This window comes from Pseudophryne corroboree, chromosome 7, assembly GCF_028390025.1.
Source record: "Pseudophryne corroboree isolate aPseCor3 chromosome 7, aPseCor3.hap2, whole genome shotgun sequence".
NCBI lineage: Eukaryota > Metazoa > Chordata > Amphibia > Anura > Myobatrachidae > Pseudophryne > Pseudophryne corroboree.
Window position 1 is genome coordinate 299934323 of NC_086450.1, and position 23702 is coordinate 299958024.

Here is a 23702-nt window from a genome sequence, read left to right on the forward strand (position 1 = left end):
AAAGTGTATACAGCCATGTTTGAATAATTAAAGTATAATTAACTGACATTTTAGTTCTGCACAACCTATCTATCAATTCCCAAAATTAAGCATAGTTAACAAATGTCAAAGGCATTGTTTCTAAAGCTATCATTATTAAAAGCACATTGAGCGCTCTATCTATATCTGGAGGACAGAAGCCAACGGAGTGCCACATTCACCCTCAGCTATCTTTTAGGACTTTACTCAAGGTGCAGCAGACTTCGAAAGAAAAAGTCTGTAACTGGGGTAGACCAGAGGCAGACATATTACAAAGGCTGAAATCCGTGTAAGAACCATAACAATGGCAGCAACAAATCTTCAAAGGTAGATTATGGGCAAGTAGAATCAAGTACCAAGTAAAAATAATTTAGCAAAAACAGCTTAGTGTACACTGGTTAATTCAGAAAGTCAGTTTCAGTTTGCGTTAGGTATTGTAGTGACTTGCAGACTGAGCACCAGTTATTTTTCCGAAAATCTTGACAAGTGGTCTTATCTGCGTCCTTTTGTACTTTCTTCCTCTGGATAATACTTTCAGAAATAGTGTTTTGAATTGAACATTTCCATAGTGCTTATTTGGCTATACGTTCAGGATACTGTCACTGATGCCAGATTCCAGAAGAGGTCAAGATTCCGATGCCAGAATCCTGACAGCTGGAATCCTGGAGGTAAGTATAGATGGGTGGGTTAGGGTTTGGTTGCAGGGGTTGAAGTTAGGTTTAGGCGCCACCCTGAGGGTTTAGGGTTAAGTTGCGGGAGAGGGGAGGTTATTGTTTGGCTGCAGGGAGGGGGGTGTTAGGGTTAGGCACCACCAGGGGGGATTACTTTAAGGCACTAAGGTGGAGGGTTAGGGTTAAACTGCGGAAAGGGAAGGTAAGAAGGGTAGGGGGGAGTTTAAATACTTACCTCGCCCCTGTCAGGATCTTGAACATCGGGATGTCGGAATCAGAATTATGACCACCAGCATCCCATCCACCGGGATCACATAAAAATCCCCTTATTAGTATGTTTGGATGTAATGTAGAGGTAGCATTGACTGTTATTTTGTTATTTGTTACACATATCCTATAATGTATTGCGCTTTCTTAAGTACTTTATTTGGATTGGAGATAGGATCATATACTTTTTGATCTGATGACTTGCAGTTGCATCTAGTTACGGGGAGTCTCAGTTAATAGGTTTCATAGTGTAATTTAATTTTGTGAGACTAAGGGGGAATTCAATTGGGCACAGGTTTTAGCCCACAAAATAACCTTGTGGACCCTGCACCAAATTTTGGATTACCGCTGGTATGTGCCAGTGACGTGCAGTGGGGTGAGGCAGATGAGGCAGAGCCTTTCCTGTCATACTTACGTTTAAACCAGAGTTTTGACTTAATAAAATATATGAAAAATACTAGTGATGTGCACCGGAAATTTTTCGGGTTTTGGTTTTGGGTTCGGTTCCGCGGCCGTGTTTTGGGTTCGAACGCGTTTTGGCAAAACCTCACCGAATTTTTTTTGTCGGATTCGGGTGTGTTTTGGATTCGGGTGTTTTTTTCAAAAAACCCTAAAAAACAGCTTAAATCATAGAATTTGGGGGTCATTTTGATCCCATAGTATTATTAACCTCAATAACCATAATTTACACTCATTTCCAGTCTATTCTGAACACCTCACACCTGACAATATTATTTTTAGTCCTAAAATTTGCACCGAGGTCGCTGGATGGCTAAGCTAAGCGACACAAGTGGCCGACACAAACACCTGGCCCATCTAGGAGTGGCACTGCAGTGTCAGGCAGGATGGCCCTTCCAAAAAATACTCCCCAAACAGCACATGACGCAAAGAAAAAAAGAGGCGCAATGAAGTAGCTGTGTGACGACTAAGCTAAGCGACCCTAGTGGCCGACACAAACACCTGGCCCATCTAGGAGTGGCACTGCAGTGTCAGGCAGGATGGCCCTTCCAAAAAATACTCCCCTAACAGCACATGACGCAAAGAAAAAAAGAGGCGCAATGAAGTAGCTGTGTGACGACTAAGCTAAGCGACCCTAGTGGCCGACACAAACACCTGGCCCATCTAGGAGTGGCACTGCAGTGTCAGGCAGGATGGCCCTTCCAAAAAATACTCCCCAAACAGCACATGACGCAAAGAAAAATGAAAGAAAAAAGAGGTGCAAGATGGAATTGTCCTTGGGCCCTCCCACCCACCCTTATGTTGTATAAACAGGACATGCACACTTTAACCAACCCATCATTTCAGCGACAGGTTCTGCCACACGACTGTGACTGAATTGACTGGTTGGTTTGGGCCCCCACCAAAAAAGAAGCAATCTCTCCTTGCACAAACTGGCTCTACAGAGGCAAGATGTCCACCTCATCATCATCGTCCGATTCATCACCCCTTTCACTGTGTACATCCCCCTCCTCACAGATTATTAATTCGTCCCCACTGGAATCCACCATCTCAGATCCCCATGTACTTTCTGGAGGCAATTGCTGCTGGTGAATGTCTCCATGGAGGAATTGATTATAATTCATTTTAATGAACATCATCTTCTCCACATTTTCTGGAAGTAACCTCGTACGCCGATTGCTGACAAGGTGAGCAGCGGAACTAAACACTCTTTCGGAGTACACACTGGAGGGAGGGCAACTTAGGTAGAATAAAGCCAGTTTCTGCAAGGGCCTCCAAATTGCCTCTTTTTCCTGCCAGTATACGTACGGACTGTCTGACGTGCCTACTTGGATGCGGTCACTCATAAAATCCTCCACCATTCTTTCAATGGTGAGAGAATCATATGCAGTGACAGTAGACGACATGTCAGTAATCGTTGGCAGGTCCTTCAGTCTGGACCAGATGTCAGCATCAGTAGTCGCTCCAGACTGCCCTGCATCACCGCCAGCGGGTGGGCTCGGAATTCGTAGCCTTTTCCTTGCACCCCCAGTTGCGGGAGAATGTGAAGGAGGAGATGTTGACGGGTCGCGTTCCGCTTTACTTGACAATTTTCTCACCAGCAGTTCTTTGAACCTCTGCAGACTTGTGTCTGCCGGAAAGAGAGATCCAACGTAGGTTTTAAATCTAGGATCGAGCACGGTGGCCAAAATGTAGTGCTCTGATTTCAACATATTGACCACACGTGAATCCTGGTTAAGTGAATGAAGGGCTCCATCCACAAGTCCCACATGCCTAGTGGAATCGCTCTGTTTTAGCTCCTCCTTCAATGCCTCCAGCTTCTTCTGCAAAAGCCTGATGAGGGGAATGACCTGACTCAGGCTGGCAGTGTCTGAACTGACTTCACGTGTGGCAAGTTCAAAGGGTTGCAGAACCTTGCACAACGTTGAAATCATTCTCCACTGCGCTTGAGACAGGTGCATTCCACCTCCTTTGCCTATATCGTGGGCAGATGTATAGGCTTGAATGGCCTTTTGCTGCTCCTCCATCCTCTGAAGCATATAGAGGGTTGAATTCCACCTCGTTGCCACCTCTTGTTTCAGATGATGGCAGGGCAGGTTCAGGTGTTTTTGGTGGTGCTCCAGTCTTCTGTACGCGGTGCCTGTACGCCGAAAGTGGCCCGCAATTCTTCTGGCCACCGACAGCATCTCTTGCATGCCCCTGTCGTTTTTTAAATAATTCTGCCCCACCAAATTCAAGGTATGTGCAAAACATGGGACGTGCTGGAATTTGCCCAGATGTAATGCACGCACAATATTGCTGGCGTTGTCCGATGTCACAAATCCCCAGGAGAGTCCAATTGGGGTAAGCCATTCTGCGATGAGCTTCCTCAGTTGCCGTAAGAGGTTTTCAGCTGTGTGCGTATTCTGGAAAGCGGTGATACAAAGCGTAGCCTGCCTAGGAACAAGTTGGCATTTGCGAGATGCTGCTACTGGTGCCGCCGCTGCTGTTCTTGCAGCGGGAGGCAATACATCTACCCAGTGGGCTGTCACAGTCATGTAGTCCTGAGTCTGCCCTGCTCCACTTGTCCACATGTCCGTGGTTAAGTGGACATTGGGTACAACTGCATTTTTTAGGACACTGGTGAGTCTTTTTCTGACGTCCGTGTACATTCTCGTTATCGCCTGCCTAGAGAAGTGGAACCTAGATGGTATTTGGTAACGGGGGCACGCTACCTCAAGAAATTATCTAGTTCCCTGTGAACTAACGGCAGATACCGGACGCACGTCTAACACCAACATAGTTGTCAAGGCCTCAGTTATCCGCTTTGCAACAGGATGACTGCTGTGATATTTCATCTTCCTCGCAAAGGACTGTTGGACAGTCAATTGCTTACTGGAAGTAGTACAAGTGGTCTTCCGACTTCCCCTCTGGGATGACGATCGACTCCCAGCAGCAACAACAGCAGCACCAGCAACAGTAGGCATTACACTCAAGGATGCATCGGAGGAATCCAAGGCAGGAGAGTACTCGTCAGACTTGCCAGTGACATGGCCTGCAGGACTATTGGCTTTCCTGGGTAAGGAGGAAATTGACACTGAGGGAGTTGGTGGTGTGGCTTGCGCGAGCTTGGTTACAAGAGGAAGGGATTTACTGGTCAGTGGACTGCTTCCGCTGTCGCCCAAAGTTTTTGAACTTGTCACAGACTTATTATGAATGCGCTGCAGGTGACGTATAAGGGAGGATGTTCCGAGGTGGTTAACGTCCTTACCCCTACTTATTACAGCTTGACAAAGGCAACACACGGCTTGACACCTGTTGTCCGCATTTCTGTTGAAATAATTCCACACTGAAGAGCTGATTTTTTTGGTATTTTCACCAGGCATGTCAATGGCCATATTCCTCCCACGGACAACAGGTGTCTCCCCGGGTGCCTGACTTAAACAAACCACCTCACCATCAGAATCCTCCTTGTCAATTTCCTCCCCAGCGCCAGCAACACCCATATCCTCATCCTGGTGTACTTCAACACTGACATCTTCAATTTCACTATCAGGAACTGGACTGCGGGTGCTCCTTTCAACACTTGCAGGGGGCGTGCAAATGGTGGAAGGCGCAAGCTCTTCCCGTCCAGTGTTGGGAAGGTCAGGCATCGCAGCCGACACAATTGGACTCTCCTTTGGGATTTGTGATTTCGAAGAACGCACAGTTCTTTGCTGTGCTTTTGCCGCAAGTCTTTTCTTTTTTCTAGCGAGAGGATGAGTGCTTCCATCCTCATGTGAAGCTGAACCACTAGCCATGAACATAGGCCAGGGCCTCAGCCGTTCCTTGCCACACCGTGTCGTAAATGGCATATTGGCAAGTTTACGCTTCTCCTCAGACGCTTTTAATTTTGATTTTTGGGTCATTTTTTACTGATCTTTTGTGTTTTGGATTTTACATGCTCTGTACTATGACATTGGGCATCGGCCTTGGCAGACGACGTTGATGGCATTTCATCGTCTCAGCCATGACTAGTGGCAGCAGCTTCAGCACGAGGTGGAAGTGGAAATTGATCTTTCCCTATTTTTTTAACCTCCACATTTTTGTTCTCCATATTTTGCGCACAACTAAAAGCCACCACAGGTATACAATGTAGATGGGTGGATAGTATAGTATTATATGACTTATGGACGACGAGTGATGACACAGAGGTAGGTACAGCCGTGGCCTACCGTACTGCTGCTTATATATATAATGTACTGTATAACGGACCTGGTGGACACTGTCAGCAGACTGCTAAACTAGGATGAAGAAAAAAAAAACACCACAGGTATACAATGTAGATCGATGGATAGTATAGTATTATATTACTTATGGACGACGAGTGCACTGATGACACAGAGGTAGGTACAGCCGTGGCCTACCGTACTGCTGCTTATATATATAATATACTGTATAACGGACCTGGTGGACACTGTCAGCAGACTGCTAAACTAGGATGAAGAAAAAAAAACACCACAGGTATACAATGTAGATGGATGGATAGTATAGTATTATATTACTTATGGACGACGAGTGACGACACAGAGGTAGGTACAGCCGTGGCCTACCGTACTGCTGCTTATATATATAATATACTGTATAACGGACCTGGTGGACACTGTCAGCAGACTGCTAAACTAGGATGAAGAAAAAAAAAACACCACAGGTATACAATGTAGATCGATGGATAGTATAGTATTATATTACTTATGGACGACGAGTGCACTGATGACACAGAGGTAGGTACAGCCGTGGCCTACCGTACTGCTGCTTATATATATAATATACTGTATAACGGACCTGGTGGACACTGTCAGCAGACTGCTAAACTAGGATGAAGAAAAAAAAACACCACAGGTATACAATGTAGATGGATGGATAGTATAGTATTATATTACTTATGGACGACGAGTGACGACACAGAGGTAGGTACAGCCGTGGCCTACCGTACTGCTGCTTATATATATAATATACTGTATAACGGACCTGGTGGACACTGTCAGCAGACTGCTAAACTAGGATGAAGAAAAAAACAACAACACAGGTATACAATGTAGATGGATGGATAGTATAGTATTATATTACTTATGGACGACGAGTGCACTGACGACACAGAGGTAGGTACAGCCGTGGCCTACCGTACTGCTGCTTATATATATAATATACTGTATAACGGACCTGGTGGACACTGTCAGCAGACTGCTAAACTAGTATAAAGAAAAAAACAACAACACAGGTATACAATGTAGATGGATGGATAGTATAGTATTATATTACTTATGGACGACGAGTGCACTGACGACACAGAGGTAGGTACAGCCGTGGCCTACCGTACTGCTGCTTATATATATAATATACTGTATAACGGACCTGGTGGACACTGTCAGCAGACTGCTAAACTAGTATGAAGAAAAAAACAACAACACAGGTATACAATGTAGATGGATGGATAGTATAGTATTATATTACTTATGGACGACGAGTGCACTGACGACACAGAGGAAGGTACAGCCGTGGCCTACCGTACTGCTGCTTATATATATAATATACTGTATAACGGACCTGGTGGACACTGTCAGCAGACTGCTAAACTAGTATGAAGAAAAAAAAAACACCACAGGTATACAATGTAGATGGATGGATAGTATAGTATTATATTACTTATGGACGACGAGTGCACTTACGACACAGAGGTAGGTACAGCCGTGGCCTATCGTACTGCTGCTTATATATATAATATACTGTATAACGGACCTGGTGGACACTGTCAGCAGACTGCTAAGCTAGTATGAAGAAAAAAAAAACACCACAGGTATACAATGTAGATGGATGGATAGTATAGTATTATATTACTTATGGACGACGAGTGCACTGACGACACAGAGGTAGGTACAGCCGTGGCCTACCGTACTGCTGCTTATATATATATAATATACTGTATAACGGACCTGGTGGACACTGTCAGCAGACTGCTAAACTAGTATGAAGAAAGAAAAAAAAACACAGGAGTGTTTTTCAGGCAGACAAACGTATACTGGACTGGTGGTCACTGTCAGCAAAACTGTGCACTGTACTCCTGCTATAACTGTTCCCCAGTCCCCACAATTAGGCAGTGTGAGCAGAGCAGTGCACTCAGCACAGATATATCATGCAGCAGTGCAGCACACTGAGTGAGCACAGATATGGTGGTCGGAGCGTTTTTTTCAGGCAGAGAAACAAAGGATTAAACTCACTGGTGGTATAATCAAAACCCTGCACTGTACTCCCTAACAGCTGCTCCCCGTCCCCAATCCTCCCCACAATTATAACTAACTAAGTCACTCTGTGTTCTACTATAACGGAGAGGACGCCAGCCACGTCCTCTCCCTATCAATCTCAATGCACGTGTGAAAATGGCGGCGATGCGCTGCTCCTTATATAGAATCCGAGTCTCGCGAGAATCCGACAGCGGGATGATGACGTTCGGGCGTGCTCGGGTTAACCGAGCAGGGCGGGAGGATCCGAGTCGCTCGGACCCGTGTAAAAAAAAGGTGAAGTTTGGGCGGGTCGGATTCCGAGGATCCGAACCCGCTCATCACTAAAAAATACTGATCATTTTTTGAAATATCTTTTTTGCATTATTATAATAATTTTTATAGCCCAAACTCTGGAGTAAAAGGTTTATGGCAGGTGAGGCAGTGCCTCACCTGTGTATCCTTTCCACACATCTCTAATCAAAACTCACCAGATTTCCAGGAGTTTATACTGCTGCAGCTGTGTATAATGCCCAGATGTACCATTTGGCTCATATATTGCATAGAAATCTGGCTCTGGGGTTAGCCAGTGGCTCCTGAGCCATTTAGCTTACCGCACGTCCCTGGTATGTGCATACCTGATACCTGCAGTATAAAATGTTAAAAAAATGCACACAGTGTTTTCAGCTCTGAATACCCCACAATACATTAGTAAAAAGACAACAACTCACAAGTCTGGTGGTCTTCACAGCACCCGGTGGTCTCCCATCCCTTTTTCCACTGGGGATAGGGCTGCTGGGAGGTGAGAGGGCTGTTGGGAGATGAAGTGACTGCTGGGAGATGTAGTTCTCACAGTTGTTGCCTCTGATGGAGACACACATGGGGGGTCACACATACACCAGGGGTCAGATACACACTCAGACACACTAATACACACACACACACACACACACACACACACACACACACACACACATACATTACACCCACCGCTGCTGCAGGAGTCCAGGTCCTGATGCAGGAAGAAGATAACACTTTGGAAGGTTAGCAATTACTGACAAAATAAGCTAACTGGAAACTTCCAATTGCTCAATTATGGGGGGTACCTCCGGATGTTCCCTATCAAGTCCTACTGATTTCTCTTAAAAATATTAATTTTAGGAAAAATCAGACTTGCTCTGGGGTGTATGAATAAAGATGCAGTGATTTCTAAATAAATCACTAGGTCTCATTTTCTCTCCTGCAGAAAAAAACCTGCATTGTGGGTTTTTCTAAATCTTCTGTGATAAATTGAATTTCCCTATATGGGTCTGACTTAGAGGTGGATGACAATCTTGTTTCCATTGCTTCTTTGTATGTAGGGGATCTCAGAAGACATCCTAATGCCGCAGACATGGTACAGTATTTTGTACAGAGGTATCCACTCCCAGCTTGTCAGATCCACTACTTGAGTACAAATACGCAGCATCAGATGCACCTACGGTTTCTCAGAATGACCTTTGCAACTAAGATGCTGGTGACAGAACCAATGCATACAAGGATGCAGTTGAAATTGATTGTGACATTCCTGCATTTTAGTAGCCCTCCCTTCGTTTACCTCCAAAACACAGCTACTGTCACTCATTCTGTATCCTAATCCACGCTATGATCACCATCGCAAGACCATTGTAGCACTAGCACAGTACAAAAAACATTGGCCAACTGCAGATATATTGGAGTTGCATCCACTTCTGAATCAGTCCATTTGTCACCAGCATCTGCAACACAGATTAGAGAAAAACATCAAAATAAATGACAAGGATTATATAGATTATTACTAGACTTACTGCTATTTCTGCAAATAACAATATTCATGCTGAACCAGTGGTATGATAAAAACATTTCTGATTCTGTAACTCTCTAATAAGAAAATGTATCTTTTAATTAATATATGTTTTGATAAGCTTCTAAAACCTTAAAGGTTTCTATATATGATCTAAATGCTGAATTAAAAGATCAGTGTAATATTTAGTACTCCAAAAATAATGTCTTGTTGATACTTGATCCATACTTTCAACGAAGGCGATATGTAAAAACACTTCTAGATGTTCCATGTGTATTTTTATTAATATACTGTAACTAATACACTATTGGGGGTATTCAATTGGGGACAATGTTTTCACTGCAAAAAAACCTTGCACCCATCATGCCTAATTTTTAATTACTGTGAGTATACCTATGGAATTCAATAAAAAAAAAATATTTGTCGGGTTTTCAGCTTTGAAAACCCCATGACTCAAGCATAAAAACAATATATACTTACCAATCTGGTGGTCTCCGTGGGTCCTGGTGGTTCCCCCTCCATCTTTGCACTGAGGAGGGGGCTGCTGGTAGGTGAGATGACTGCTGAGAGATGTAGTTCTACCTGCTGCTGCCTCCTGGGGGGGTTACACACACACACACAGAAGTGTCGCACACACAACTGGGTTCACACATACATACATACATACATACATACATACATACATACATACACACATACACACACACTCACTCAAACGTACATTACTTACGCACACTCATAGAGACTCACACACCCTTACACACACTCAGATACCACTGCTTCCAAAGACTGGATCTTGATGCTGGAGTAAGTAGACATTGCTTCAGAAGGTGAGTAATTACTGACTAATGAAGCTAACTGGAAGCTTCCAATTACTTAATTAGTCCTTTGGGGGAGGGGGGGGGCTGCCGCAAGGGTGCCAGAGCAAGTCCCGGTGATGTTTTATAAAAATAGGAAAAAACAGACGTGCTCTGGAGGTGCATGAAAAAAATGCAGTGATTTTTCTAGTCTCACTTTATCTCCTCTAATTAAACAGGAGGATCCTGAGGCTTCGAGAAAAACATAGTGCCTTGGGATTTTGAAATGTCATGCTTTTAATTGAATTGCAATCATTTCAGTCCTCAATGGACTTTGTCAAGACCATCTCACTGAACAAATCCATAAGAGATGATGGCTTGAAACACCCCAGGAGTTGGACTAAGGCTGATGCTTCGCTCTTCTTCTGCAGTTCAAACAGTCATTAGGAATTTACCAGTTTTAGGGCTCAATTTAACAACAGTGCCACATGTTGGTTGACATATTTTGTTTAGTATCACTGTCCTATTCAGGATTATGATGCCAGCATTTATCTTACCTGTCCAGCAAGGTCCAGTAGTGTATCCTTGATCTGCGGTATCCTCTGCTGAGCTGCGACAGGATGCTGACTAATGCACAATGGCTATCTCCAGTCCACATGCACATTCTGCTTCACCCAAGTGAGCACTCGGCAAAGATGCAGGATGTTCTTTGACGGAGTCCATTCCCGGCAATGGGCACCATACCGCTTACGCCATGTAATGATGGCATAAGCATAACAGTCATAAATACTAATAAGCTTAGATTTCAATGTTAGCTTAAAACTCAATCAAAAATGATATAAAAAATGTAGTTTAAGAGGATATGACTTCTTAAATAGAGCCTTTTAAAACAAAGATAATTTTCTGTAAGCACTAGGCAATAATCTGTAGTTTTACATTCACACATATTTAATGTTATATTTTCCAGGAAATTGTTTCTATCAGTTACACATTTTAGGCACTTGCTTAGGTTGCCTTGCAGGTACTTCTCTCCAGCCCACAATTGAGAATTCTGTCTGATTTTTTCAGAGCACAAATTCTTAGACTAGAACATTTTCTTGTGAGTATAACATTAATTCCAAAGAAAACCAAGCTCTGCAATGAAGGCCTTACATCAGATTAAACCTTTCACTACTGCCAAGCACACACTTTATAGAACTGATGTAATTATCAGGCTTTCCAGTAGACATTTGTATACAAACAGACTGTCTTACATTGTTTTTGAATGATATAGAAAGAACAGTGGAACCTATATAACATACCACACATTCAAGAGAAGCTTCAATTTTCTTTATCCTGCCGTAAACTGAATGCAATACTTCCAGTCAATTTCACTGAACAATATGACAGAAAAAGCCACAAGAATCAAATATGACAAGTAGAAATGTCAAAAATTCTTGATTTATGACACATAAATGGTATTGCAAAAAAAAGGGCCTGCTGAATTCATATTATATGTATTTTTTTATTTCGGTTGAAACAGACGCCTTAGGTAAGAGAATAATCTTAATGTGTTTCCATCAATCATTTGAAAGTTTATCACCAAGAATATAATTTTGAAGTCTCAAGTTTGTTTTGAAAGTTCCTAGACAATTTCACTTGTGCATTATAAATGGAAACTGTTTAAATATTCATTAAAAGATACGTCATGATTTGTACTTTGTGTTTTTTTATCCACATTTATATTGTGAGTCTTGAGCTGCAATGCAGGGTTTCTTTCAAGTGTGGAAGGAAAGCAAGTAACAAGTCTCAGCAGTTTTCTGTTGTACAGGGAAAAATCCTTTCTGACAAATATAATGAATAGAAATTGTATTTTAGTTGTTATATATTTGAGTATATTTTTTATTTTTAAAATCAGCTGAAGCAATGTACTTTGGTTTTTACTTTCTGGGTGTATTAGACTATTATAGCTTCCTGTTTTTAAAGATGGAATACATTATCTGTGATTTCCCTTCCTTTACAAATACAGTATATACTGCTATTGTGTTTTGAAATGTATCATGCTCTCATAACAATGAATATGTAAACTTCCTTTCCATTATTAAGGCAGTGTTTTCTTTTGCTAAAAAGTTTTACAGATATGCACAAATATTAGGATCACTTTATAACTGCAGTGAAGGAATTATCCTTTTGTTTAGATAGGTCAATTACAGGAGCAGTGTTTGATCCTCTCCTCTCCCATGGAAATGCATTTAATTTGCTAGATATATGCAAATCCACTAATTTATGCAGATCTGCAAATCTGTGTCTTGCATAATCACATGACTTGTTACGCAGGCTATAAATATACTGTATATATTCTGCATATCATCTGTACAGCAGAGGTAACAGGGAAAGCATAACCAGGTGACAAGCCTGGTTGGTTGACATTTCATTAAGCAACAAATCATTGACAAAAGTCGACCGCCTCTTCTTCAAAGCTCTTCAGTTACCTGCTATTCCTGGCATATCTGCTTTGATCTTTTGTTATATGTCTAAAATGATACTTCTTTACATGCCTGCCATATCTAGTACTCTCTTTCATATACAATTCTGTGTGTCTAAAGCCCATTCACTGGGGTGACTATTTGCTACAACTGACATTGCATTAAAATAAAATAAAAACTGTGGATGGAATTTTATAGAAAAAATAGTTCTAGTATATTATTCATCTTTTTTTTGCTTGAAATCTTCTATATACATGGATGTAGCAGATCAAAAATGTATAGTAATGTGATATGTCACGAATTTTGTTCCAAGGTAACAAGGTACAGATTCAATTAAGTGAGGTTCTGTTTGAACCTTGTGCTACACTCACTCTGGGTGATTATGGGAGGCCCTACTTTTGGCCTTACCTCTGTGGGGTGGGAGCAAAAATTATCATGCCTGGATAATCTGCATTATTGTAGTCGCTAATGATATCTGACCTAAATATTCTGCAGTCAACTGTAATCAAAACAGTTCCTAAAATTGCCAGATTACGCAAATGTGAAAAATTGTATAGCTTATTTTTTTTCCCCCTGCATTGCAAAAGGGAAGGGTTGAAGTGGCATATTATTATTTATTCTGCTCGAAAGAATCTTCCCCTCCAAATATATAGGGCATGTAATATCATCTCCAATTATAGACATGCATCATAAATATTATCTGTCTCTCTCCCTATAGCTCCATCTCTCCCTCTCCCTCTCTCTCTCTCTCTCTCGCTCTCAGTTCTCCCTCTCTGTCTCATTTCCTTTTGCTCTCTCTCTCTTGCTGTTGATCTGTCTCTTTCTTTCTTTCTTTCTTTCTTTCTCTCTCTCTCTCTGGCCCTCATTCTGAGTTGTTCGCTCGCAAGCTGCTTTTAGCAGCATTGCACATGCTAAGCTGCCGCCTACTGGGAGTGAATCTTAGCTTAGCAAAATTACGAACGAAAGATTCGCAATATAGCGAAAAGATTTATCTGTACAGTTTCTGAGTAGCTCGACACTTACTCTTCCAGTGCGATCAGTTTAGTGCTTGTCGTTCCTGGTTTGACGTCACAAACACACCCAGCGTTCGCCCAGACACTCCCCAGTTTCTCCAGCCACTCCCGCGTTTTTCCCAGAAACGGCAGCGTTTTTTCACACACTCCCATAAAACGGCCCGTTTCCGCCCAGAAACACCCACTTCCTGTCAATCACACTACGATCACCAGAACGAAGAAAAAACCTCGTAATGCCGTGAGTTAAAATACCAAACTTCTTAGCAAATTTACTTGGCGCAGTCGCAGTGCGAACATTGCGCATGCACAATTAGCGGAAAAACGATGCAATGCGAAGAAAATTACCGAGCGAACAACTCGGAATGAGGGCCTCTCTCTCTTTCTCTCTCTCTCTCTCTCTCTCACTGTCGCTCTCTCTCTCTGCCTCATCCCACTCTCTCTCTCTCTCTCTGTCTGTCTCATCCCTCTATCTTACACTTGCTCTCTCTCTCATAGTTTGGGGTGTAATGAATATGTACAAAGTGACTTCCAATAAAAAAAAAATTATTAGAGTTAAGAGGGGCAAGGAAATATAAGCATATTTTAAACATTGGTGGCTTATCACCAGCACTAAAAATTAGCCTTCTGTATGATTAATACTGTTATATGAGGTCATAAATACAAAAGGTTAATGTAGTGTGAAGGGTTGTAAAACATGGAGAACAGCCTGCAAGATCATGACAAGATATTTGCTCCAGCTTTTATATGAGAAGCAATGTTTATAGTCTGTTCAAAAGGTCTGTCAACGATTAAACTATATTTGTTCATTTATTATAGTATTATTTAAAGCTGTTTAAGTGCATAAGTTCAGATTTCCGAGAACAGGCACATTAGTAATATAACCAGACTCACTATTCTATTTCCCTCCTATTGTTTTATGAACCTTTCTTGCTACCATCATTATCCATTCATGATTTTTGAGATTTAAAACATTGTGATGCATAGTTTTTCCAATGCATCTGCTATACTTGCAATTAAAATGCAAAAGACAATATTACAAAGTAGATTGTGAATTCCCATTCCAAGGAAAAATGACTGGCAAGCCATGGCACAAATAACTACCCAGCATGGTTTTGGCTAATCTGTTGATCTTTTGTAATAGGTCAAGTAATGAAAGCCTGGCATGAAATAGTGACCTTTTATTTCTCTGTTAAAAGTAGCTTTCTACAGCGATCAGACTTTTTTCACAGCACGAAACTGATCTGGCAAGTCCACTCAGCAGTAGGTTGTGTCAACACAACTCCTGCAACAAAAGATCTTCACATACATGACATAAGCCAACTTCACAGGGGAAAAATGATGGAGAGAGTGGTACTTGCTCGCCTTGAGCTGGAGACAGATATTGGAAGATTAAAAGAACTCTAGACAGGATTGATTTGCTAAGAAGGTGCTATTCACTTTGTTCTTGACATTTATTTTGTATGGGGAAGTAACTTTTTCCACAACCCCTGTATAAATCTTTCTTGTTGAAATATATTGTAGTATTCCATGTTCAGGGCCGTGGTGAATGCTAAATGACAGTGTCAGCAAACTTAACCTGTGCTAGATTTCCGTATATGACTTACTACATTTACATTCAGTGAGATGTTAAATATACCTCATTGTAGTTGTTTTATAACAGATTTTTTATAAAATCCCTTCCTATATATCAGATACAGGACAGAAAGGGACATATTATTGTATTTTTAAATACTTATTCACTAATGCTTACTGTATGTGCATAAACACATACAGTATGCACAAATACACACATGCACCATTATAATTTAATGTCTAATTATACATACAAGAGATTTCATGTTGTGAATTTATCTATACATGCAAAGAAGTAAAACAGAATAATAGCCAGCACACAGTAAATGAACATTGGTGCTGCACAGTATTGATTTACACTGAATAACAATACCTCCCAACCATCTAAATTTGGGAGTACAGTACCAATGTTATTCCTCTGTCCTACTGTCATAATCAGGAGTGCATTTCCTCAATCAGCAGGCAAGCTATATTGGTATATTCCAATCACCACTGCTCTGTGTGATGCAACATGGGTGCATGTGGCAGTGATTGTGTGATAGAAGGTGACTGAAAGGGGCTAAAGGGTAGCCTATTGCTTAAATGCATTAGGAATGCACTAATGAGTGTGACCAGGGGTGGAACTCTTAGAGGCAATAGAGATGCCTGCCTCGGGGCTCCAAGCCCTGAAAGGGCACCTCCATTTACAGCAGCACCTGTGTGGTTCACAGTAGGATCCAAGTGTGACTACTGCTCTTCCAATGGAGCTCTGCAGCACATCTGTTGCTGCTGCTGCAGAGTTAATCAGGTCTCTCCCAGGAGCCATGCTCACACCTGCAATAGGGGGACAGGACGGCTTGCACATGGCACTGCTAAGCCTGTGCTGCAGCAAGCAAGAGTAAACCCGTCGTTGCTGCTGGACTGTGAGATGGCACCCACCATTGAATGCTGATTCTGCTTGCTGCAGACAGTTGAATCTCGTGAGTCTGACCCTGACTCATCAGCTAGTGTCACACAGTGTAGGGGGACCCCTGCCAATTTTTGTTCCTATAGTATAATTATGTTTTGGGTTTTGTTCCTACAGTATAATTACATGATTTTAGCTGTTTTTACAAATGTGAAAAAAAAAATATCCAGATTCAAAACCAAAACACTTGGGGGTGGTTTTGCCAAAACCAGAAAACAAAAAAAAAACCAGAAGAATTGTATTATTTTTTTGAATCCCTCATACTCAGAGAAGTGCACATCATACATTTACTACAGGGATGTGTTACACAATCAGGAAGGCACTGTGGTCAGCATTTAAGCATCCTAATATTTTTTAGTGCAATATAGGCTAATTTTAGGTTTGCAGCTCTACAGTGCAAGTATACATTTGCTTGGCTTCTTTTTCAACCCTTGTCAGGAATCCTTGACTATTAACATTATACGTTTTATGGCTTTTCCTCTTCTCAGTTGCTGCAAAACAGACCTAGTCAAATTTACTTCCTTAATCAATCAATCAATCAATCAATCAATATTAATTTGAATCAATCAATCAATCTAGCAATGCTTTACCTGCCAGCCACTACATACTACACCTACATTTTCCTATACTGTCCCGGGGCCATACTTTCTTGGGGGTTGTATAGTTTATTAAACTGCCAGTCTGTCTGCCACTGCTGTGCCACAATGTTTCATAGATGTGCTATGTTCTTAGTGTAACTGCCGTGTGTTTGTGCCACTGCTCTGTTGCTTCTATTAGGCAAACAAACAATGGTAGCTGTTCAATGATTCCTGGAGATAATTATATATCAGGTGCTAGAAAAGGGGAGGGATCACAAACAAACAGCAGACAGAGAGGTGGGGTGCTTTCCCCCTGGTATCCCCTCAGCACACTCCAGGAATGATTGAGCAGCTACCATTGTTTGTTTGCATTTGTGAGAAGCATTGAATGGGAGCATCAATTGGAAGCCATGCTGTAACTTGTAGTGCTAATGGCAGATCCTGGGGGTGGCTCCCAGGTAAGCTTGCCATCTGTATGGATGCATTTTAGTATGAGCCTTTATCATGAGGCCTTACTGTAGACAAATCGCATGGCCCTATGTGTGCACTGCCATTATGTAGTGTTAGGACTGCTGATATCGGAGAAGCCTTGATGACGCTCAGCAGCTAAACATGTCTTTGCAAATGCATATGACCAATTCTCTGAAATTCTATTACCAGATAGGTTCAGGTATGGTTACAGATAATTTTTAGTATGCTGGGGTATACCAGGGAAGAAAAGCACCCACCCTCTCTGCTTCTATTAGCCAGCCAGTCTTTGGCCTATATTGGTGAACAATATTGTGAGTTGTGAGGTAGTCAAAACTGACTTGAAAGTACTGGATAGTAATATCATGAAGGTTAATTATACTGTAGGAATAAAAACATTTTTTTAATCCTAAATCCAGTTCACAAGTGGTGCAATGTGGAATTGCCCTTGGGCCTTCCCACCCTTATGTTGTATATTAATTTAAAAAGGACATGCACAGTTTAACAAACCAAGCACTTCCGCAAAAGGGATTGCCCCTTTTGTGGCTGGCATGCTTAGTTTGTTTGAGTCCCCACAAAAATATTTTTTGGAAGGACTACTGAGGTTGATGATAAGGGTGTTGAAAGTAGAAATTGCATGTGCTAGTACAATCTGATAGTAGTTGATACTGGACTGCATGGTGTTGTTTTACAAACATTTTTTTTATTAACTAGCATAAATTTTATACAAATGACATATCAGGGAGGAGGTGCCTAGATGGTTAAGGTCCCTACCTTTACTAACTTTGGTCCCACAAATGGTACAGATGCCTTCAAAAATGTTGACAGAATTTGGGTAAACATAATTCTACACACAGGAGGTGGCTTTTTTGGTTTTATGCCCAGTTATGACAATGGCCTTTCTTTTATCATGGGCAAGAACTGCTACTACTGGAGGCTGACTGATGCCTTTGACACAAACAACATCCTTTTCATTAACATCCTCATTATTATCAGATACACAAATATATCCCTCATCCTGTTGTACTTCCACACTAGCATCCTAAATTTCTATGTCACCATCTTTACTTGTACTGTTCATCCCCACATTTGCAGAGGGTGCATAAATGGTAATGGGATACTTCTCTACGAGTACAGTGTCATAAATGTCAGACTCACATATAGCTAATGTGGAGACCCCTAATCTTTCCTCAGGGATTTGTGAAGAAACAGTTTGTTCTTCAGCCTTAGTGTTCTTCTTTTTTTTGGCACTGGTTTGTATGTTTTAAAGGTAACACCTCTACTAGAGGTAAGAAGGTGTTGAATCATCTTCATCATCACCATCATCATCATCATCATCATCATCATCTTATGAGGTTACAGAATATGCGTGATTGCATTTGGCCCTAGCTTCTGTAATAGACTTCCTTCTAATGCATGAAACAACAGAAGCACTAGTAGGACCACCACTTGCAAACTATGGCCATGGCTTGAGCCTTAACTTACCATGGCATGTGGTGTATGGCATGTTGTCAATTTTAGTTTTTTTTGCAGCAAACATTCTTTTTATTATTAAAGTTGATGTTTTCTTTAACATTGTGAAATATTTAGATATCAGGTCCCTTTCTTAAACTTTGTGTCTCCTTGAACACCTTTAGTAGATGTTGAAGTACTATAATGACTGTCAGAAACTGCAGCACTAGTACTGGCTAGTTGCTGCTCCTGCTCTTTTATCAACTGACCTATATCCATATTTTTCTTTTTCTTTTTTACACACTTTTAGTAATGGTGGCACACTGGCACCTAATGAACATTATTATTTTACAACATAATACCTGAGAAACACACACAAGTATTTTTGTTTTTGTTATTTTTACACATTGCTGCCCCTTAGTGCACATATAGTAATGGTGGCACACTGACACTTAATGTACATAATTTTTGACAGTTTAATTTTTTTTTTTTAACAGCTGTTCACATTCTGGCACAGCCAAAGCAGCAGTACCACAGTAGTGATTGCCCTCCATGGGCCTTTACTCACACCATCCTTAGTGCTGCACCCCACAGCCCTTAACAATCTGACACAGGCACAGCTGTAGTGCCGTAGTACTGCTCTTTCCCCATAGCCCTTCACTTACACAATCCTTAGTGCTGCACCCCACAGCCCTTCACAGTCTGTCACAGTCCCAGTAGTAGTGCTTGCACCTACAGCCCTTCACTGATAAAGTGTTCTTAGGGCTGCAACCTACAGCCCTTAAGTCTGACACAGCCACAGTAGTTCTTGCACCCCACAGCCCTTAACTGACACAGTCTTCACACATCGCTGCATATGCAGTCAGATCTGCATTCATCTCCTCACATGCTGTGGGGCCACATAGCACAGGGGAAGGCCGCCCAGAATGTGTGATGGGCCGCCGACTGATGCATCCACAATTAGATTGAGGATGCATTAAACAAAGGTTGACCCTTCCTGTGCTGTTAGTAGACATTTTTTGAATCGGAACGGTTGCGTGTGACGTCACACAGCCGTACCAAAAACAGTCACGGTGTGCCCCGTTCAGCCCACCCCCAATGCCGCACCGCCACCCCACGAATGCCTGCCACTATCAATCACAGTGCAGCTGCATCCTTCCTGGATGCGGCTACAATGTGTAAGGTCAAGCACGAGTACAGATGCACAGCTGCATTTGGGTCTAAATGACCCCCAATATTCTTAAACTTATTTTAATACATCTGAAATAAAAAAATGCTTTATTTTAATAAGTATTTTTTTCTCAGTCTCTTCTGCTATTGCTATCACCAGCTGTAGGGCTTGGTAGTGGGTAGTGGGAAGCCAATGGCTTTAGCCCTTTTTTCTCATAAATAAATAAGACCATTATGAGACCCAATGTGTGTTAATTATGCAAATGTAAAATATTTCCAAATTCTTTTAATGCCTGTATTGTTATTTAGGATACTCTAGATCTACATTCCTTTCATTTTATCATATTGGTTTGTTTGAATCATTTATGCTTTGTGTAAACTGAGGTTTTACATAAAGTCAGGACTGTCTCATTACAAATGATCTAATTGTGAAAGTTTGGGAATATTAGGGGAGTAGATATAAATATGAGAAAACACAAATAAATATTGCCCACTGGTGATTTTAGACATCCATAGTGTAAGTAACAACAAAACATTGCATGTCTATAGGCTAATAAAGAAGGTTACAGTCCCTCTGACACTTATTCTGGATTATAGTACATGTCTACATTACCGTATAAACAGTACCACTGCATTACATGCAGATTTATCTTTTACAGATTTCTCTTAACAACATAGAGTACACACTCACCATAGTAATTGTTTGTGTTTATCATCAGCACCATTAGCTATCTAAGGGGGATATTCAGGTCGCACAATAACCCTGTCGGCGGCTCCACTGCATGTGTGCAGACACCGCCCTGCACATGCACAGCAGCGGAATGCAATTTCTGCGCAATGAGTGCGAACAACTCTTCCTAAGTTGGGCGGGGGGAGGCGACTGATCATTGCGTAGACAGCACGGGGAAAACGGGGGCTGGTCAGCTGTATTTTTGGAGTGGCTGCGTGATGGCACACACAACCACTTTGATGAGAAAAATGGCTGCTGACCGCCTGCATATGCAGTCTAGCTGCGGCTACAGGAGTCATCCACAGTTGCTGCGAGCACAAGAAAATTGCAGTCACAGCCACTGGGCAAGCCATTCTGCATGCTGGGCAGCCTTGCCCTGCGATGGATGACCACCAGTATGCAAAAGAAAGGATTGTAGTTTCTGCTTTTTATCAGAATCTGCAATCCATGCTGAATTACCCCCTAGGATTATAATCACTTGTCTCAATTTAGAGGGTAGACACATTAGTTGTAAGAAGCTACAGGGGTGACATTTTTTCAAAGCTTGATACTAACCAGACAGGAGTATCAGGAAATAGGATAAGTAGCAATGACTTTGGCTTCCTCATGTGCATGTGTGTCCCTCTTTCTTCACAAACACCAACTGGAAGTCTGACAGACAGCCTTAAACCACATGCAATTTGCAATAAAACGTATATGATTTAAAGTACTGAAATCAACCCACATTGCCAGTGATTTGGTTTTTTTAAGCCACTAAACTGTTGGATAATGAATTCAGCATTTTAAAGGGTAAAATCACCCATAATATGTACTTCCATATGCAGTGATTAAATTCCAACTTAGCGTCCATTCTACTGGGTTACTATATTTGCTTTTTTTGTGAGAATTAACACTATATATTTGAAAGATTAAGTCTATGTTTAAATATTAAGTTGAACTTTAAGAATCATATAAGTAATATTATTTTGCAATAAATGTATGTTTTTCTGATGCTATAAAAAACTGATGTATATTTTCAGAATAAAATTGGTGCCAGCCAACAAAATAGTTAAAAACCATGGCACATGTTGACTTGATCACTTCGAGGTGGAAATAATGATGCTCAAAACTGATAGGATGCCATGGAATGACTTATTGGTGACATCACTTGCCTCAATTTGCATTTATGTGCTTAATTTTCCACCAGGATGCATGGATGTGTTGGGCAAGATGGCAGCATTTGAACCAGCCAGTAGGAGGAGTTTGGCAGAACAAAGACATTACTTGCAATGTAAGATTTGCTTACTAGCATAAATAGAGATTTTAAAATGTGATAAAGAGGTGACAAATACACATTTCAGTTGTTGTATTTATTTGTGGAATAGGTGCCTAGGTACTTCCACTCTGCAAAACACTTGAATTGTGAAAACGACGCACTAATTGTAATACACAAACTTGGACTGATGAATTTGAGTATACAGTATCACAGTGAATTACATTTTGGGGGTTTCAGATATTTCTGCCAAATAAACAAATGCCTTTAGTAGCCCATTCTTTAAGTGTGATTTAGACTGCATGAATTGTAGGAGTACATAAGTATATTACATAGATTTTCTTCCAAGTCACTTTACCTTGATAGACATAAGAATATTTCATATTGATATGCAGCTTCAGAGTTTACATGTCCTGCAAGTCATGAAAATTTAAATATATTGTTAAATAATAGTCTGCCAGCAGTTATGATGTTTTTTTGTAAACATTTTTTTTTACAAATTCTGTTGTGACTGCATACGTTATCAGACATAATAACACATTTCATATACAGTTTTAAAGGATGACCTTATTACAATGTTGCAAGAAAAAATCCTAACTTTAGAAAGGATCAGGGTTCTAATTCTGGAGACTGGAGAACAAAGAAATAAAGTGACTCACAGTGGCATAGAAATTGAGGCATGGGTTTTCTGAGTTTAGCAGTCTTTACTATTTATCTAGTTAAAAGCTTTTGAAATAAAAATGAAAGCATTTTTATTATAAATACTTAACTACTTTATATGGCATTACCAATAATACATCAGCACCTTCAGGGCTCTTAGGAAGCGTTGTGCTTTCATACTGCAATGATGATTTGAACAAAAATGGAATTTGATTGTAAGCACAACACAAGTCACAAGTTGTCAATAGTTACAAAATTGCAGAAAAATCAATGATTATTTTATTCATTTATTTAGCAGGTATACAGAAAATTAATCAATACAGTATGTATGAGGTCTATCTATTTTTAAATACAGCCTGATAACTAACATCTCTTATTGCTAATATTTTCAGTGATAATAGATGAATTATTGGTGCAATTTACCATGTTACTCTGATAAGCAGCTGTGTCAGGCCCAGTGACAGGGAGGTACTAGGTAGGCACTTGTACTGAGCCCTGAAACTTGAAGGTCTTCTTGCCACCTAGTAGACCACAGAGTCCAGCCCAGTATCTGGCCACTGCCATCTGCCCTGTCTGTGTTGCTGTGAATAATGCAAGACATGTGGTCAGTAATGTGCATGATGTCATGCTGTGCTGTTGATGGGCAGAGAGAGGAGCCACAAAGAGGAGCAGAAGAAGACAGACAAGGGAAGTTGTGGCCTAGGCTGTGGCTGGGCCTGGAGAGAGACACTGGGTAGGAGCTCTAGTGCAGGAGAGGGTAGTGAGGCTGAAGATGGAGAGACAGGGATGAGGCTGGAGATGGAGAGGCAGAAAGGAGGTGCGGTTGGAGAGATGGGGGATATTAGATAAAGGCAAACCAGCCTGTACCTACCGGTGAGGAATGTGGTCCCCAAAATATGAGTGCACTAGGTCAAATTATTTCTGTTGCTGGCCCTGGTTCCAACAAACTACTATTTCTGCATGATTGAGTGGCAAAAAAATTGTACTTCTGGCTTTGTTCACTGAGCAGTGTGACCATGTGTCCACTCAGTATAGAAATTAGGGAGGGAAGAGATTTGAAGAGATCCCTGTACACTCTCCAATTATTATCACATACAAACTAGGCTTCTTGGTGCTTGTTAGCTTG

General features: G+C 41.2%; 1 protein-coding gene across 10 annotated transcripts in view; it reads left to right on the top strand.

Moving 5' to 3' along the window:
* Window positions 1–23702, top strand: part of RBFOX1 (RNA binding fox-1 homolog 1) — a 916481-nt gene that overhangs the window by 560761 nt on the left and 332018 nt on the right. For 8 of the 10 annotated variants that reach the window (XM_063934243.1, XM_063934244.1, XM_063934246.1 and 5 more), the window contains exon 3: window positions 21851–21934. The exons of the other annotated variants lie outside the window; for them this stretch is intronic. In XM_063934243.1, coding sequence (XP_063790313.1) covers window positions 21851–21934 — 84 coding nt within the window. The remainder of the gene's footprint in view (window positions 1–21850; window positions 21935–23702) is intronic. 10 annotated transcript variants of the gene reach the window in all.